Source organism: Typopeltis vanoorti, chromosome 9 (assembly GCF_054136105.1).
Source record: "Typopeltis vanoorti isolate ZY-2024b chromosome 9, IOZ_Tvanoo_1.0, whole genome shotgun sequence".
In the NCBI taxonomy this organism is placed as follows: Eukaryota; Metazoa; Arthropoda; class Arachnida; order Uropygi; family Thelyphonidae; genus Typopeltis; species Typopeltis vanoorti.
Window position 1 is genome coordinate 36,038,923 of NC_143557.1, and position 16,042 is coordinate 36,054,964.

At 34.9% G+C, this 16,042-nt stretch overlaps 1 protein-coding gene across 4 annotated transcripts in view; it reads right to left on the bottom strand.

Moving 5' to 3' along the window:
• Positions 1-1,822: 1,822 nt before the first annotated feature.
• LOC150102971 (transmembrane channel-like protein 7) overlaps positions 1,823-16,042 on the bottom strand; it is a 407,541-nt gene continuing 393,321 nt past the window's right edge. For all 4 annotated transcript variants that reach the window (XM_090398590.1, XM_090398591.1, XM_090398592.1 and 1 more), the window contains 2 exons: positions 11,214-11,369; positions 1,823-2,180 (listed from right to left, as the gene is read on the bottom strand). In XM_090398590.1, the coding sequence (XP_090254716.1) occupies positions 2,015-2,180; positions 11,214-11,369 (322 nt within the window). In that variant the 3' untranslated portion in view covers positions 1,823-2,014. The remainder of the gene's footprint in view (positions 2,181-11,213; positions 11,370-16,042) is intronic.

Consider the following 16,042-nt stretch of genomic DNA (forward strand, 5'->3'; position numbering starts at 1 on the left):
CAAAGTCTGTTGATCAGTGGTTACTCAGAGGATGACATTCGGCCTTAGATATTAAGAGCAAAGAAAGGAGACGAGACAATTTGTTCGACGAGAATTGGACAAAACTTTGGGAAACACTATAACTTCTCTTAAATCATAATGTTTTTTACAAATTTACCTTTACTTTTATATTTGGTCTTTGGTTGTATATTTTAATTTGTTTGTTTCATTTTACATTTGATCATGTCTAAAATAAAAAAATACTCAAGATAAATTATATTTAATTCATTTATGCGAATCCGTGACAGCAACAGCCACTTTATATTTAATTTAAATTAAGATTTGAATATCATTTTCTTTAATAAAAATCTGGTTCTGGCACCTTTTTTTCTAGAAAAAAAAGCACTGAGGAGGGTTATTAGAATAATGCTGATGATTTAACTGTTCAATATTTTAATTTGTTTGTTTAATTTTACATTTGATCATGTCTAAAATAAAAAAATACTGAAGATAAATTATATTTAATTCATTTATGCGAATCCGTGACAGCAACAGCCACTTTATATTTCATTTAAATTAAGATTTGAATATCATTTTCTTTAACTAATAAAAATCTGGTTCTGGCACCTTTTTTTCTAGAAAAAAAAGCACTGAGGAGGGTTATTAGAATAATGCTGATGATTTAACTGTTCAAGAGGATTTGAATAAACTGGAAAGGTGAGCAATTAAAGAATGGGGATGCCAGTTTACTGAAACTAAATGTCGTCATCATCATTTTCCCTTTCCTGATATGTACCAAGGTATATTCTGGCTACTAAGACAGCAGTGCATGAGTAATTCTATATTATTACTAATCTCCTATCAACAATTTTCCTCCAAATTAGTCTCTTACTTGTCAGCATGCCAATACTGTCATATCTAACATTTCCTGCTTCTAAGGCACTTCTGACTAAATCAATCCACCTAGACCTAGTCTTCCTCTGTGTCTCTTTCCTGCCATCATGGATCAAACAAGTGCTCGAAGACCCTTAAGTAACCCTGGAACTAAATGGATGATTTGAAATTTGGGATTTACATATGGGATGCTTTATACTCACTTGGTGGAGTTATGCTGATAGAGGTGGAGGATTCAGGTGACATATTGCAAAAGTTATGAAAAAACACAGAGATCTGCTGCAATACTGAGGTGGCTACTGGGATTTGAAGGGGGATGAGATAACCTTAGAGTACAGAGATGGACAATGAATGTGATATCAGGACTGTACAATGTTGGTTACAAGGAGAGATATAAAGGCATACACACACTACAAAGTTTGGTGCATAGAAGAAAAAAGGAGGAGGATATGATTGCAACATTTAAATTGTTGAAAGGGTATTAATGGATCGACACAGGAGATTTCATATGCTGGAATGAGGGGAAGAAATAAGGACAAGGACTGGAAGTTGCAAAAGGATACAGTAAATAAGTGGGTAAGAAAGTATGTTATTTGTATGGAGAGTGGTAGGAGTATGGAATGCATTGCCTGAAGGTGTGGTAAAAGTGCAGTAGTGGATGAGTTTAAGCAGTGACATGGCAGACTTTGTGCTGTTTAGTGTTGGCTTCCCATGATGAATCCTGACTCCATGGAGATCAGGAATAATAATAATAACAATATATAAAAGAAAAAAAAAGAAGTTCTCTATCCATATGCTTGTTCGTTTATTTTATCCTTCCTTTTATAAAGTATCATTTTGAATTAGATAGTTGTGAAAAATATAATCTAAAGTAATGCAAGTTAGGTGTTGCATGAATAGTAATTGTTAAACACTATCTTGGAATTATTTCATTTATACTACCAAATAATTTGGTTGTAAAATTTTATTCTGAATCACAAGTATTTAAAATGTTTTTATTACAAAATTTGAATGAATATTTTGAATATGAAAACACCTACAGTATTCAGTGGCATATAAGTAAACAGTGATATGTGAAAACTGATATAAATATTAAACTGGATGTAAAATTATAAACATTAAGAATATACTGCAGGTCAAGCTATTCTCTTTTTAACTGACTGTGGATTCGAGTATGGTGAGAAACATCTGTTAACCTAGAGAGAAGAAACTGCTTATCTTTTCCTTCCAAAATGAGTTGTTCTTTGAGAATACGAATCATATCTTTATGGGCTGATGCTACAATTATGTAATAAGACATAGCTAGGCTGCAATAAAAAGGAAAAAAAAGGATAAAGGCATTAATAATAAGGCACTTAGGCTGCAACCATATTTATAAATATAATACTTATGGAAAGATTAATTAAATGAAATTAAAAAAAAAAAAAGTAACTACTGCCCCAAAACAGCATGACTTATCACTGTTATTGTTCATATACTTTCGAACTGTCCTAAGGTTCATCATGGAAATCCAACTCTAACTCTCACACAACTTATCTTACACTGCCTTAATTTTGTTTACTGTTCACATACTCACCACCTATTTAGCTGCTGATTCCAATCAACCTTGTCATTTTCCCTAAGAAAAATTTCATTTTATAAAATTCTTATTTGACTTTTGGGAAAAATTCCTTGTGCTCTTCCTTGCTGCCATATATTGAAAAATCTATTCAATAAATACCTTCACTGATCTAGTTCTCCATTATACATTCTCCTTTTTTTTTTTTGTTCTTTATCTCAGATTTCCTAAATAGGTTTTTATAATCAACAACATTTCAACAGACATGATATTTTTTTCAAATGCTGCTGAGTTAGTCCATTTCAGACACAGCTGCAAGTTTTTTTTCTCTCCCAGAAATTTGGCTTACAAAAAGGATACAGGTAACCCTCGTATAACGCGGATGTAAGGTTTCATAGAAATGCTGCGCTATATAAATTGCGTTATGCAAGACTCAGATCACATAGAAAAAGTAGGGTTAGGTTCTGAAATCGTTTTTTTTTTTTAAAGATTATATAAACAATGACATATTCAACAAAAATATATTTTTATTTAATTCAGGTAATTCATGTAGGTTAAGAAAACATATAAACTATGAAATAAACATATAGTATAAAATTATAAAAAATTATAAATTATACGTAAGCTTCATTGCCCTTAATGCATAAATGTTTTAAGCAAAATAAAATAAAGTGCATATTTTAATCGTCATTACTTTCTTCAAAACTAACATTTCGTAGATGTTCTTTATTTATGAGTAGCTGGACGTCGTCATCACTTGAAATCTCTTGGACATCATTTGTATAATTCTCATTGCAAACTTAAGCTGATTTAGTTATCAAGAAGTTAGCAATAAGACCTTGCTTACCACTATGCTGCAATTTTTTTATTAAGTTCATAATATGGAGCTAAACAAATATCCAATTGTCTCGTGAATTTTCCAGAGTGCTCCATTGAGAGATCATTATCCATAAAATAACTTTCTTGCCAAGTTCAATCCTGCTAATTTCTTTAAACTGAATTCTTTAATGGATTCATCGCAATCAGAATCTTCCACAGAACTTTCCCCGCCATCCTTCTGCTAATTTCTTTAAACTGAATTCTTTAACGGATTCATCGCAATCAGAATCTTCCACAGAACTTTCCCCGCCATCCTTCTGCTAATTTCTTTAAACTGAATTCTTTAATGGATTCATCGCAATCAGAATCTTCCACAGAACTTTCCCCGCCATCCTTCTGCTAATTTCTTTAAACTGAATTCTTTAACGGATTCATCGCAATCAGAATCTTCAGCAGAACTTTCCCAGCCGTTTGGTTCGAAGTCATCTATTAATTGTACCATAAACGTGTGGACAGACTTATGTGTTCGTCGAACATGTTGTTTATTATTTTAACGGTATAACAGAACACAGAAACTAAGTAAATAATTAATTTATTGACTTGATGCTGATATTTCGCTGGTATTATAACCAGCATCTTCAGAGCACAAAAACACTGTTTGTCACAATACGCGAGACTAAAACAACATGGTGTACTTAACCAAAATTGTAGCAGCAACACAAAGACTAGAGTCCTGATTTTGGCGCCCTCTATCTGAAAAAAAAAAAAAAAAAAAAAACGCTATCATATATTACTAGAGTCCTAGAAAAGTGCTAGTTTTTTCTTAATATGACTGTCTCCCAGATCTTCGGCAAGTTAATACAGCCATATTTGTTGAGATTTGGAGTGTGTTTTAGGGCTTCTGTCGCCTCTAAGAACAATCTCTCTGATTTATATGGGTTTCTGTGTAGTACTTTTGTGTTTTTCCAGTTGATCCTATGTGCAGGGGTATCCAGAGCATGGTCTGCTAGGCCCGACTTCCCATAATGATATTTCCGGACGTATCGTTTATGTTCGCTGATGCGGATATTCACAGTTCTTCCTGTTTGACCGTAGTAGGCTTGATTGCATGAGCAGGGTACTTGGTAGACTCCTGGATGTGATAAAGGAGGAATGCTGTCCTTGGGTGAGCGGATGAGGGTGGCTAATTTGCTATATGGTCTGAATGTAGTGCGTAGTTTATGTTTATTGAGAATTCTTGAGATCTTTTCGGATGTGCCTTTAATGTAAGGGATGGTGACTGTTTTGTTGTAGTTCTCTGTGGTGGATGGTGGGAGGGGTTTCTTGGGAGTGTTCAGTATTTTGTTTATTTTTTGTGGATTGTAGCCGTTGGCCAAGAAGGTGTGGCGTAAGTGAGTCAGTTCAGCAGTCAGAGCCTTGTCATTTGAACAGATTGCTCTCGCTCTATGGGTTAGCGTTTTTAATATGCCATATTGTTGAGAAGGATGATGGTGTGATTGTTTGTGTAAGTATCTGCCTGTATGTGTGGGTTTTCTGAAAACTGAAAATGATAAGGAACCATCTGGGAGACGTGTGATGAGTGTATCCAGGAAGGGCAGACAGTTGTTGGCTTCCAGTTCCATAGTAAAGTGGATTTTTGGATGTTGGCTATTTAAATGTGCTAAGAATGTTTTCAATGTCTCAGGGCCATGTGGCCAAATAGCAAGCACATCATCAACATAGCGTAGCCAAAGTGTTGGTTTGAGAGTGGCTGTATTGATTGCTTGATTTTCAAGGTGTTCTATGTAAAAGTTGGCTAGGGGGGGAGAAAGGGGGGAGCCCATGGCTGTCCCATCAATTTGTTTGTATATTTTCCCTTTCCATGTGAAATATCCTGCATGTATTGTGAATTTGAATAGTTCAAATATATCAGGGGGGAAGTGTGACTTCAGTAGATTGAGGGTTTCTTTTAGTGGTACATTTGTGAATAGTGAAGTGATGTCAAAGCTTACTATTAAGTCTGAGCTTTTTAGGGTGAGGTGTTGTAAGATGCTTTTTAGGTGTGCTGAATTTTTGATAAAGGAGGGAGAATTGTTAGTGAGAGTGGCTAGTAGCTTCGCTAAATGTCTAGCCAGTTTGTATGTGGGACTATTTATGCTGTCCACAATTGGGCGTAGGGGTGTGCCTGGTTTGTGAATTTTTGGTGATCCATAGATCCTCGGTGTTTTAACATGGAAAGGTTTGAGTTTGTTAACTGTGTCTTTGGGCCAGGAAGTGACTTTTTTTAATAATTTTCGTGCCTTATTCTTTTGTGTGTTGGTAGGATTGCGATCTATAATTTTGTATGTTGACTGATCTTGTAATAGTGTGTGCATTTTGTTTTCATATTCAGTTGTGTCCATCACCACGGTTGCATTTCCTTTGTCTGCTTTTGTTATGGTAATCTGGCTGTTGTTGTGTAGCTCTTTTATAGCAATGAATTCCTTATGTGGGATATTATTTTTTGGAGGCTTGGACTTGATTAGGATGTTGGCCACATCTAAACGTATGTTTAGATGTGGCCAACATCCTAATCAAGTAAATACCAGCGAAATATCAGCATCAAGTCAATAAATTAATTATTTACTTAGTTTCTGTGTTCTGTTATACCGTTAAAATAATAAACAACATTAATTGTACCAGTTCCTCCTCATTTAAATCTATTTCGCCATCAATTAATTCACTAATTTCGTTTTCAACCATATTGCAAAAGTGTTCTAAGTGGCCATTACTATAAAAATCAATTTTTTACATAAAAAGAAAAGCATTACATATTGTATGTAACTCACCAAAAAATAAAGTGCCCAGCATGAGATTAACCCACTTATGATTTTTAATGCGCTTTCCTGGCAAAAAACGAAGACAATATTCAACAATAAACACTTTATATAGTAAGCAATTGACATACACGCATGCTAAAGGGTATTTTCCCTAATATAAATTCGCTACTTATAACTACATGCGCGATACGCACAATTTGATGAAGATAAAATTTGATTTTTAAGTCTCGCGTTGAAAAATATATGAAAAGATAAAGGGATACTACAGTTTGTAGACCATCTTATATCAAAACTGCGTTATACGAAGGTTAAAGGATATCTTTTTCTCCAGTTTTCATGTCACCTTTATCATCCTTAATTCCTTCCACAGCACTCTTTCCTTCATTTTTTTTTCACTTTTCAATAACTTCCAGAACAGTTTGCTACATTCCTGATATTTATTTTCTATGTTCTTGCCAAAGTCTTTCCATGACTTTTGTTTAGCTTGTTTTACACAGTGCACTACTTTCTTACATTCTTTATATTCTCTGAGAGCACAAGTTGACTTACTTGTCATGAACTTTCAATATACTTTCTTCTTTTTCAAGACTGCCTCTTTATCTTTCTGACGGAGCTCTTCCATTTAGCAATCAATCTCTACTTCTGCAATTAATATCATGCATTGTAACAGCACTTTAATTTTAAATGTTACTATAATTTGTTTTATCTTTTTTGCTATGTGCATTGAGAATGGTTGCAGAAAGTGACCAAAAACTCCATAATTTAATCTTTACATTATGTCTTCCACTTACATGTTAATTTTTCACAATACTCTGATGAAAAAGCGAGAAACTTTCTATAACCATTACACTAAAGCTGACATAATGTCTGATTATTTTTTACTATCATGTATGTATAATAAATTTAGTTTAATCCTTTATCTTATTGTAAGCAAACAAAGTTTGCACCTGAAGTATCTTCAGGACTGAGGCAACTCGTGATAAAGGTGGATCAAGATCTCATCACTTCTTGTCTTAGTATCTCCCATAATGCAAAGCACATCTCCTTATGGACATGTATAATGCTTTGCATTAAGGGAAGGGTCACTATCCAGACCGGTTTCGACCTTTACTGAAGTCTCGTCAGTGGGAGCCAGACCCAGAGGTAGTGATACTAAGGCAGAAGCAATGGAGAAGTCATATTTACCTATACGAGTTGCCAAAAGGTGTCTCACCTTATTATTAAATTACTCTGGATTTAGAGAAAGATGTTGAAAGTTTTTTTTATTTCTTTTTCCACTTGGTTAGACTAAAATAAATTTAGTTTAATCCTTTATCTAAGTGTAAGCAAAGTTTGCACCAGAAGTATCTTCAGGACTGAGGCAACTCGTGGTAAAGGTGGACCAAGCTCTCATCACTCGTTGTCTTAGTATCTCCCATAATGCAAAGCACATCTCTTTGCAGACATGTATAATGCTATGCATTAAAGGAAAGGCCACTACCCAGACCGGTTTCGACCTTTACTGAGGTCTCGTCAGTGAGAGCCAGACCCAGAGGTAGTGATATTAAGGCAGAAGCAATGGAGAAGTAATATTTATCTATACGAGTTGCCAAAAGGTGTCTTACCTTACTATTAAATTACTCTGGATTTAGAGAAAGATGTTGGAAGTTTTTTTTATTTCTTTTTTTCCACTTGGTTAGACTATAATAAATTTAGTTTAATCCTTTATTCAAGTATAAGCAAACAAAGTTTGTGCCTAAAGTATCCTCAGGACTGAGGCAACCTAGCGGTAAAGGTGGATCAAGCTCTCATCAGTCCTTGTTTTAGTATCTCCCATAATGCAAAGCACATCTCCTTGCGGACATGTATAATGCTATGCATTAAGGGAAGGACCACTACCCAGACCGGTTTCGACCATGTTCAAGTACAGGTCAAACTCCAAAAACTCAGCATTGTTCGCCCTCAGTAACAGGCTCACCCTGCCACTGAGAAGAACTCTCAGCATTGGCTCTATCCCATGGTAGGCTCACCCCACCACCAAGCAGAGCAGCTCATTTCTCATCTGAGGAGTAACAGCAACAGCCGTGCCTCAGTTAACTTCATGGGCAATGCTGGCGACAAGCTTCCAACTGGTTTCGACCTTTATTGATGTCTCATCAGTGGGAGTCAGACCCAGAGGTAGTGATACTAAGGCAGAAACAATGGAGAAGTCATATTTACCTATATGAGTTGCCAAAAGGTGTCTCACCTTATTATTAAATTACTCAGGACTAAGAGAAAGATGCTGGAAATTTTTTTATATTTTTTTATTCCACTTTGTTAGACGATAATAAAGTTAGTTTAATCCTTTATCATCCAAGTGTAAGCAAACAAAGTTTGTGCCTGAAGTATCTTCAAGGCTGAGGCAACTCACGGTAAAGGTGGACCAAGCTCTCATCCATTTGTCTTAGTATCTCCCATAATGCAAAGCACATCTCCTTGCGGACATGTATAATGCTATGCATTAAGGGCTAGGCATTATGGGAGATACTAGGACAAGGAGTGATGAGAGCTTGATCCACCTTTACCACGAGTTGCCTCAGTCCTGAAGATACTTCAGGCGCAAACTTTGTTTGCTTACACTTGGATAAAGGATTAAACTAAATTTATTATCGTCTAACCAAGTGGGGAAAAAACCTTCCAATATCATGTATGTAGTTTTTTAAGTAATATAGAATACAATTTGATTGGGGTTCTAAATCACTGGCCCATCCTTGTTTGTTTGACATTCAGGTGGATACCTGTTAACAGATTTAGAAGTCTCAGTCATTCTAATAATAATAATTATTAATTAATAATTTTTGATAATTATTAATTATTACCACAGTGTGGAATTATAAATATCATTTGAAATTGTTGTGATAATGAAAATGTGCCCTTTGAAATCAGGCTTGAACCATGTGATCATATTCATGTGTGCATTCTAAATTCCTTTATTAAATTTCATCCAGTCAGAGTGAGTTATTGCAATACAGTAAAACCCTGAAGTTACGCGGTAGGTGGGACCAACAAAAAGTGCGTAAGTCGAATTCGTGTAACTCGGGGTATAATTTTGCATGTAATTTATATATACAAACATACAATTGGGACCAAAGGTTTACAAAAACACCTATATTTTTTAAGAAATATAATCATAATTGTAGTTTTCCGTACACCAAAAAAAGAAAGCTATTTCGATGTCGATGGTTTCATAAAATCTAATATATTCGTCTGACAGCATAATGTCTTTTTCTTGTCACGCAAATTTTCTTCATAGCAAGCTAATGATTTTTTTATTCCTTGCCTTTTGCCTTGTGGCTACAGTTCGTTCCTCATTAGAATCTATGTCCTCCAAAATATGTAAACCTTTCTTTGATGATTGTTCTTACTATGGATTCTGTAGATTGAACTTCTTTGCTAGCTCACAAATTTTCATTCCGCCTTCAAAATCCTTAATAATGTTGAGTTTTGTTTCCGAAGTTAATGTTTTTGTTTTCTTGCTAGCTGTAGAAGAATCGGACTTGCTTCTTTTGGATGACATTATTATTTTTTATGTGATAAAATTTTTATCAAGAACATAACAATCGCAAGGTTTGTAGACTATAAAAATCATGTATGAATGGAGACCGTGCGAAACACGTCAGTGCTTGTTCACAGCTTGTGCGACACTGGCGAATGTGGCTGGTGCCTGAAAGATACGACTAGTGGTGAGGTGTGAAGCGGGACGGGAATACGTACATATAAGAAACCGCGTAACTCCAGATTCGCATAAGTCGGGGTATGTATATATAATCTCAATCTCATAATCTGAAGGTTCTGAGTTTGGTTTTCACCTTAGGCATACAAACATGCACCCCCCCCCCACACACACACAGTGTGTATACGCATGCATGTATAATGGGCTATTGTTTGGTGTTGTGAATGCATCACTTGATATGTTCAAGATGAGATATGATGTAAGCATTGTGTAACTAGAATGGGGACCCCCTTCCTTTGATCAGTCTTTGGATTCTCTTGGAGAAGCTTGCATAATAACAATAAATTAATAATATCAACGAATTTTGTCCTCTGCAAACTGTTCAATTGAGACAAAAATTGGAACTGCTCAAACAAGTTTTGTGAGGATTAAGAAAACCAAATTGGAATAAAATCCATTCAACCATAGTGTCAGAATAACTTGCTTATGGATGAAATAGACATAATTTCTCCTGTGGGTGCTTATGTTGCAAAACTGCAAAGCAATCATATTATCTAATAAAATGATGGCAGCATTCAGATTTTTATTTTTCACTTCATTTTTAAATTATCATTTTCTGAAATTTTGGTTCTTCTTTCACAGCATTAACTTGATAATTGTAAAATGCAGTGGTTAACAGGCATAATTAAGGTATCATTATTGTATATCTGTATACTCTGAAGTTCCTTGAAAGCTGGGTAAATAAAGAAGTTAATGTAGTTGTCAATGTGCACTAATGAGCCAAAACATGACCATCTACCTAATAGCATGTTGATTAGTCTTTGGTCAAGATAATCACTTTCACCCATCTTGGGATCAACTTCACTAGACCCTGGACGGTATCCTGAGGTATTTTGGACCAACTAGACAGAATAACATCTCAGAGATCAGCAGATAAGTGAGGCACTGACATCAACAGGCAGATTCTGTATTCCAGATTATTCCACAATATTCCACAAATGCTTGATGGGACTGAAATCAGGAGAATTAGGCAGACAGGGGAGCATATGGAATGTTTGGATATACTCTTTGAAACTTCTTGACACGAGGTGTCATCTTGTTGAAAGAGTCTAGATCCAGTGGGCCACACTGTCAATGTTCAGGGCTATCAATACCTGAACCAAAATGATCACCAGGTAAGATACTGCCACCACTTGTCTGTTTCCTACCAAGTGGCAATCGTGCAGTCTAGTTTTCCCAAAATAGACCGGGGGGGGGTGGTCAGTATGTTTTGGCTCATAAGAGTGCTTCCAATTAAACAATCTGTTTCATAAAATAAACCTATTTGTACACTAAAAATTGATGGTGGCTTTGATTTGAATTATTATAGATAAAGAGCAGATCTGGATGTTAACCAAATAAATAAACAAATAAAATAACTAAATAACTTTTAATTAACTAAGTTAACTTTTAGTTTACTTTTATGACTTACAGTAATAAGGCAAAGAGTATGATTGCTGGTGCTACACTAAAGAGATAACTAATGATGCTGACAAGTATTGCAGGCCAGGTACTTATGGCTACTTCAACAGACTGAAACATAAAACTATATAACCGGAATGGTCCACATCCTTCTGATGGTTCAAGTCTATAAGGAGCACAGAAATGCATGAAACAATATTACTTTTCGTTAAAATATTATAACATAAGCTATTTTCTTTGATAATTTATACCCTTCATTTAAGATCATAAATAAGTCAATGAGAATTGAATTAGTATTCAATAAAGATAAACACAATAATGAAAAACACATTATTACCAATAGATAAAGCAGTAAAAGTTGTAATGTAAATCACAGAACACATTCCAACTCAACATCAACAGAATTCAAGTTTGGTACTATCAATGTAAGAAGCACTAATGGAAAAGAAATGAAACTAGCAAAAAAATTAGATAAGTACCATATTGATATAATAGGCATGACTGAAACAAAGAACACAAAAACAGGTGAGACTTTCTAAGTGACAAATACAAAATGTTATATTCTGGCAATAACAATCAGGGAAAAGAGGGAGTAGCTATAGTATTCAACACTATAAATGAGAATAATCTTCTTGAATGGCAGACAATATCAAGTAGACTGATGTGGGCAAATATCAGAATGGGAAACTGGACAATGAGACTGATCTCTGCTTATAGTCCCACAGAAGGTTCTACCAAGGAAGAAATGGAGGAATATTTTGAGGCATCTGAGGCAATTTTTTTCTGGCTCAATGAAAAAGGAAAGGTTGGTCCTTGTTGGAGATCTAAACAGCAGAGTAGGAAATGATTACCAGATGTATAGAATTGTTTTAGGAAAATATAGAGAAAATAGCAAATCTAATAATAATGGTAAATGTATGGATTTCTGTTCAGGACATGTATTAGTTATTACTAACCATGTTCCATAAAAATGTGATGTGCACAAATTCACATGGAGAGAGAAAAGTCTCATTGACTATGTTGTATCTCCTGCAGTTATTATTATTATCATTATTTGACATCTCCAGGGAGTCCAAAGACTCATTGAGGGAGAGTGTGCCAAACAGCATCGAACGATTGGCCCCCTTCCAACTACTAACCGCACTCAAACAGTTGATAGTGATGTTTTCTCACTAGTTCAGGACACAAGAATGCACAGAGGATTTAAAATAGGAAGTGATCACTATTTAGTTTTGAGCAGGATAAAACTGAATTTAATATTGAAAAGAAGAGTGTATGTATAAGAAACTTTTAAAAGGATAAAAGGTTGAGCAGCTTTCAGAGGTGAACTGTAGACTGATATACACAAACATCACTGATGAAAAAAAATGAAACAGTTTGAAAAGAAGAACCAAATATCAGAGATTCAATGGGAAATCCTGAAGAAACCATTGATTGATTCAGTCGAGATGCATGTGGTGAGGTTGTATATAAGGATAGAAAAATCAGAACTTAATGGTGGACTCAGGAGGTTAAAGAAACGGTGAAGGAAAAGAAGAAACCAAATCGAAAGTTCCTGGTAAGTCAGCTTGTACTCTTAGAGAATACACAGAAAAATGTAAGAAAGTTTTAAAATGCACTGTGTAAAATTACGAGGGTGGTCTGAAAAGTTCTCAGCCTCGACCATAGATGGCAACACTACTGGCAAGATTTTTTTTCTAAGTTGGTACATCTGTCATAAGCATCCATGTAAAACTGCAAGTCATTATATCAAGTACTTTGTTTTATACAGCTGTCTGAAGCAAAAGTTGTCTGTATCCCTTGAAATGGATAAAATTGATATATCGTGCGGTTATAAAATTCTTTGTAAAAGACGGTTTAACTCAAAAAAAATTAATTTGAAGTTTATAAAAGTTTTTGGGCACTCCTCCTTCATTTTCGACAATTAAGAAATGTGCTGCTGAGTTTAAACGTGGTCATACCAGCCTTGAAGATGATCCACATGAAGGACATTCAAAAGATATAACAACATACCAGAAATCACTGATGAAGTGCACAATATGGTATTGGATGACTGGCGAGTCAAAGTGCATGAAACTGCTGAGACTATAGGCATTTCAAAAGAACATATAGGATATATTTTGCATGAAGAATTGCTAATGAAAAAGTTTTCTGCAAGATGGGTGCCATGCTTGCTCACAGCATATCAAAAACGCAATCGCATGAAAATCTCTGAACAGTGCTTGGAGCATTTTAACAAGAATAAAACTGATTTTGCATCGATTTATTACTATGGATGAGACTTGGATTCACCAATTCACACCAGAATCCAAACAGCAGTCAAAATAGTGGACAGAACCTGGTTGTTCAGAGCCAAAGAAGACAAAGTCAGTTCCATCAGCAGGAGAGATCATGGCATCAGTGTTTTGGGATGCTAAAGGCATTTTGTTTATTAATTATCTTGAAAAGGGTAAAACAATATGCGGGGAATATTATTCCGATCTTTCAACCAGACTAGAGAAAAAATTCATGAGAAAAGACCTGGTTTGCAGAAGAAAAAAAATCATCTTTCATCAGGACAGTGCACTTGCCTACAAAGGTATTTTGGCAATGGGAAAATTAAGGGATCTGCACTATGAATTGTTGAAACATCTACCCTATTCCCCAGATTTGGCTCCCTCTGACTTGTATGTCTTCCCAAAACTAAATCTCTTCCTCGCTGGTCAGCGTTTTTCTTCAAATCAAGAGGTGATTGCAGCTGTAGAGGGGTATTTTGCAGATCTTACCGAGAACCACTACAGGGACAATAATGGCACTGGAGCATCGCTGGAATAAATGTATTAGTCTTAAGGGAGATTATGTTGAAAAAAAAAAATTGAAATTATAAATTTGTTTTGTCATTGTTAGGCCGAGAACTTTTCAGATGACCCTCATGGCTAAACAAAAGTCATGAGAAGACTTTGGTAAGAACATAAAAAATAAATATCAGGATGGTGGCAAAATATTTGTTGGCTATTGAAAAAGCTTAGAAATGGAGAAAAGAGTACCATAAAAGGAATCAGAGATTATAAAGGTGGCATGAAAACTGAAGATAAAGATATTCTAAATGTCTTGAGTAATTACTATGAAACAATGCTGAATGAAACAAGCAGAGTCAGCATGATGGTAGAAAACTCCCAACAAGAATGCCATCAGAAATACATATCCATACTTGAAGTAGAGAAAATCATCAAAAACCTGAAATGTGGAAAGGAAGCTGGATGAAATTTGACCAGAACTGCTCAAATATGGAGGTATAAAACTTTCACAGTATATGCATTGCATAATTCAGAAGGCCTGGTTGGAGGATCGAATTCCAGATGACTGGAATGGAACTCTCATAGTATCCGTCTATAAAGAGGAGAAATAAAACTAAATGTGAGGATTACAGAGGTACTTCCATACTGAGTGTTCCTGGCAAAGTATACTTCAGAAACAGGTAATTTCCCTTCAAAATTTCCCTTCCAAATTTTGAAGGGAAGCTTCACCAAGCTTCCCTTCAAAATTTGGAAGGGAAGCTTGGTGAAGAACAAGCTGCATTCAGGCCAAATAGAGATCATCAGGATCAGGGTTTCACTTTAAGACAAATAAATGAGAAATCTTGGGAATATAACAAGGATTTGTAAGTTTCGTTGATCTGGAAAAGGCATACGATAAAGTGACAAGAGGAAACTCTTCAAAACTCTACAATTATATATGGTGTAAATGGGACAGCAATACATAGTCTCTATTTAAGCTGTAAGTCAGCAGTTAGAACTGAAGGAGGTACAGAAAGATGACTTGAGGTAAAATCAGGTGTGCAACAAGGGTGTACATTATCTCCACTGTTATTCATTATCTATATGGACAACTTTATGAAGGAAATTGGTAAATCTGATATCGAAATCGGTGATATTAATCTTATGTCTTTACTTTATGCAGATGATGTTATGCTTCTGAATAAATCCATTGAAAACATCAACTGTATCCTGAATGGTGAAACTATCTTCTTTTTAAGCTTCTCCAATTTGGAGGTTACCAATAACAAATCCATTGACAACATCAACTGTATCCTGAATGCTGAAACTATCTTTTTTTTAAGCTTCTCCAATTTGGAGGTTATCAATCATAGTATTTTTTTTTTTTTTTTTATTAATGAAACCTGTGATGAGATCATAATTAAAAGAAACACACGTATTAACCACAGTGAAAATTATTTAATTGTAAATATTTCATCCTAAGATACTTAGGACATCATCAGTACAGTAGTTTAAACAACAATAGGAATAACATACAGTTAGGGTGCATGATTACAATAGAATCTCATTAAACGTGTGTAACGTGTTACAGAAGTAAAAAAAAAAAAAAAAAAAAAAAAGAGCAGAATTTGTGTGCTCTGGAAACTAGTGATAAAAAACAAAACAAAATAATAATATTGAAAGTTTAAAGTTTATTTTCCACTTGGTTAGAGTATAATAAATTTAGTTTAATCCTTTATCCAAGTGTGAGCAAACAAAGTTTGCGCCTGAAAGTATCTTCAGGACTGGGTTAAGGTGATACAACACCAGGGCAACTTGTTGCAGGATTAAACTAAATTTATTATAAAATAATAATAATAATAAAATAATAATTATTTTACACAATTTTGTATGACAATTTCCCATACTTTAGGAATAGTAAGAACACCGTTGTGGTTTAAATTTGGTCTGTGTAGTAGGGCTTCAGAACTTTCTTTATATAAATGCTCATGTTTATATAAAGATCTATGTAACAGTTTAGACTTTTCCCAATGGATCCTATGGCTTGGATTTTCAATTCTGTGTTGAGAGAGGCCAGATTTCT